General features: G+C 55.2%; 1 protein-coding gene across 1 annotated transcript; it reads right to left on the reverse strand.

The window, feature by feature from the left end:
* Positions 1-331: 331 nt before the first annotated feature.
* On the reverse strand, positions 332-1,614 carry LOC308186411 (olfactory receptor 14C36-like; the record flags this gene model as incomplete). Its single annotated transcript, XM_080608552.1, has 1 exon — positions 332-1,614. One exon carries the CDS (start codon positions 1,612-1,614, stop codon positions 655-657), a length of 960 nt encoding a protein of 319 aa, XP_080464678.1. The 3' UTR covers positions 332-654.
* Positions 1,615-3,881: the final 2,267 nt, after the last annotated feature.

Raw genomic sequence — 3,881 nt, forward strand, 5'->3', positions numbered from 1 at the left:
CTGAAGTCTAGGTGGACTACATCAACATGATTACCCTCATCCACCATGCAAGTCACCCAGACATAGAAGGAGATGAGGTTGGTCAGGCAGGACTTGCCTTTCATGAACCCATGCTGACTGGGCTTCATCCCCAGGTTGTCCCACATACGTTGTGTGATTGCATTCAAGATGATCTGTTCCATCACCTTTCCTGGTGCGGAGGTGAGGCTGACAGGCCTGTAATTCCCTGGGTCCTCCTTACAAACCTTCTTGTAGATGGGCTTCACATTAGGAAGTCGCCAGTCATCTGGGACCTCTCTGGATGACCATGACCACTGACAGTGGATGGAAAGCGTCTGATAGGTGATGGAAAGTGGCACAAGCTTCTGGAAAGCTTGGCAACCACCTTGAAAAAAGAGCCAAGGCTTCAGACAGTGCACTGTGGAGATCCCGTTTTATTTTGCAGATGCTATGGAAGAGTCAGCTCTGACCTTCTGTTAGACACAAATTTACAGAGCCTCAAGAGCAAACAAAGCAGTGTCGATCCTCAGCAGAAGTAGGATGAAAAAGAAATATTACTCTAAGAGCATAATAAATGCAAATGATACCAAAGATAAGAATAACAATAATGATAATGAAAGAAGGACCAGGCCTGAGGGGAGGTACCAAGTTAAGTCATTTCTGGAAAAAGAGGGGAAGTTTGTCTCTATTCAGAAACATCCATGTAATCACTTTCCTAATAGCCCACTTGAGCTCCTGGTTCCTCATGCTGTAGATGAGGGGGTTCGATGTTGGAGGTATCACCGAGTACAGAACTGCCACCACCAGGTTCAGGGATGGGGAGGAGATGGAGGGGGGCTTCAGGGAAGCAAAAAAGCATGTGCTGATAAACAGGGAGACCACAAAGAGGTGGGGGAGGCAGGTGGAGAAGGCTTTGTGCCGGCCCTGCTCAGAGGGCATCCTCAGCACAGCCCTGAAAATCTGCACATAGGAAAAAACAATGAAAACAAAACAGCCAGATGCTAAACAGACATCAGTCACAACTACCCAAAAACTCTTCAGGTAGGAGCGTGCACAGGATATCTGCAGGATCTGGGGGATTTCACAGAAGAACTGGTCCATAGCATTGCCTTGGCAGAGGGGCAGGGAAAATGTATTGGCAGTGTGCAGGACAGCATTGAGAAAGCCACTGCCCCAGGCAGCTGCTGCCATCTGTGCACAAGCTCTGCTGCCCAGGAGGCTCCCGTAGTGCAGGGGCTTGCAGATGGCAACGTAGCGGTCATAGGACATGATGGTGAGAATTGAATACTCTGCTGACATCAGAAAGAGAAAAATAAAGACCTGTGCAGCACAACCTGCATAGGAAATGGCCCTGGTGTCCCAGAGGGAATTGACCATGGCTTTGGGGAGAGTGGTGGAGATGCAGCCCAGGTCGAGGACGGCGAGGTTGAGGAGGAAGAAGTACATGGGGGTGTGGAGGCGGTGGTCGCAGGCTACGGCGGTGAGGATGAGGCCGTTGCCCAGGAGGGCAGCCAGGTAGATGCCCAGGAAGAGCGCGAAGTGCAGGAGCTGCAGCTCCCGCGTGTCTGCGAATGGCAGGAGGAGGAACTCGCTGATGGAGCTGCTGTTCGACATCTGATGCCTCTTGGCCTTGGGACCTGTCCAAAGACAAAAGGACATAGAGAATTTAGGGCAGAGTTCTCTGAGAAAATCTCTGTCCTTTCAGCAACACCCTTCCTTTCTCACCCGCCTCCACAAATACGCGCTTTCTCAGCAGCAGCTTCATTCTCCTTCCTGGCTGAAGCTCTGGTTTGTGCTGGCTGAGCACTGTTTGGAGCCACGGCCTCTGCCCATGAGCTCCATCGGACTCAGCACTGCTCTGCAGCAGCGGGTACCTGGGAAAGCTGGTGACCCATTCTGAAACTCATAGTTTGGTTCAGATGCTGTGCACCTGTAATACAGAGGGGCTGTTCAACATCCTCCAGCAGGATAACCCCAGGGACACCGCTGGATGTCCGTAAACCAGAGTGACCTCAACAGAGCCAGCTTATTTCCCAGCACTAGGCACTGCAGTGACCAGAGCCATTTTGGCTAGAGTCGGCTTGGGCACTTTGCTCCCAGGGATGCACCTCCAGAGCAGGACTCACTATTCTGCTGTTTGAGCTCTACCTTTAAACCCACTGCCCAGGGAGTCTGAGGGGAATAGCAAGGGCAGGATGGATGGGAGGGGAAACACAGAGAAAAGGTCCAGGGTTCCTAGTGAGGGAAGCAGGAAATGGAGTGAGAGATGAGCACTTGGGGGGTTCTCTCTTCTGAGGGTCCTGCTGCCAAGGGGACAATGCAGCCTGAGATCCCATAGTTGTGGGGACAGAGGCTTTGCTGGATGGCAGTCAAGATAATGGAAGGTGTCAGCAGTGCAGGGATGGTGCTGAGGTGCCCAAATTCCCCTACCATGGAGTTTCTGGGAGCAGGTCCCTCTCACTCCCTGACCATGGCTCTGCTGCCTGCAGCTATTCCTGCCTGCAGCTGGGTCTCTGTCCCCACACCTCCTGCCTGCAGGTCACAGCCCCCATCCCACCCGCCGGGTGCTCAGCTCTGCCCTGCAGACACCTCCTGGCAGCAGGGGTCTGCCCAGGGGCAGCTCACTGGGGGCACGTCCTAGAGACCAGGTCACACAGACCCTGCTGACACTGCACATGTGGTGGTGGAGCTTTCTGTGGGCTGAGGGGCAGGAAAGGGACTTGCTGGGGTCCTTCTAATGCTCCTTGTGGAGGCTTAGCAGTCAAAGCCTCTACCCTGAAGTGACAGCCTTTATTTCTATTCTCACTGAGCCAAAGAAGAGAAAACTAAAAGCAGAGAGTCTGGAAAGCTAAGAGTGCAGCAGGAATTTCCTATCATTATCCCTGCTCTTGCAACGTCCCCTTGGATACATACCAGTTGCGCTGCGGAGCTGTGAGCAGGCTGCCCCAGGCAGCAGCCTCCCACCAGCAGCAGGACCCTGCCCTGCCAGGGGGCTCCTTCCACCCGCAGCTTCTCCCCGCAGCGCCCTGGGCAGCTCCCCGGGCAGGCTGAGTGCTGAGCCTGGCAGGCGGCAGAGGCCCTGCCCCGGCACACAGCCCCTGGGGCACAGCAGGGACCCTGCTCTGCACCACAGCCCTGGGCACCCCTGCCTGCACGCGCGGCTTCTCCTTCCTCCAGGAGCTGCGGCTGCATTGCCCTCCAGCCAGAGACTTACCGGGGTCAGGGCTGGCAAGTGTTCTCCCCAAGCGAGCTCTGTGCATCCTGCCACTTCTGCCTGCCTTTACCCACTCTGTCTCTGCAGGCAGTGCCCCCAGCCCTGCTGCGCTGGGCAGAGGAGCTGCTCCTGGGCAGAGCTGGCTCTCTGCAGCGCTGCCCGCTTGCCAGGAGCTCCCCTTGGGCCCAGGAGCCCGGCCCAGCTCAGCAGCACAGGCCCAGCCCAAGGCCTCCCTTGCTCTGCCCCCCACCAGGCTCCCTGCCCATGGCCCTGGGGCTGCAGGGGAACCTGCTGGGAAACAGCCTGAAGGAATCCCTGGGCTTCCCTCCCTCCCCTGGGCACACATACTTCTTGACAGCAGGCCCATTTCTCCTTGCAGAGAGCCAATTAAGTGTAACAATCACATCTTCTTGTCCCACTATCAGTTTGGGCATCCAGACAAAGTCAGGGAATCACCTTCTTTATCCTCTGTTCAGGGAAGGGATTCAGCAGAGTCAATTGAGACATCTCATGATGGATTTTAGGACTGGGACCAAAAGGGAGCTCATCTCACACCCATGCCTGCCCCAGACCCACAGGACCTGGGATTCCTCTGCCCTCCCTTTAATGTACACCACATGGGCACCTGAAGGTGAGCTCCTTGATAACAATCACATCTTCTTTTCCC

Source organism: Anser brachyrhynchus, assembly GCF_964034855.1.
Source record: "Anser brachyrhynchus genome assembly, contig: SCAFFOLD_86, whole genome shotgun sequence".
NCBI lineage: Eukaryota > Metazoa > Chordata > Aves > Anseriformes > Anatidae > Anser > Anser brachyrhynchus.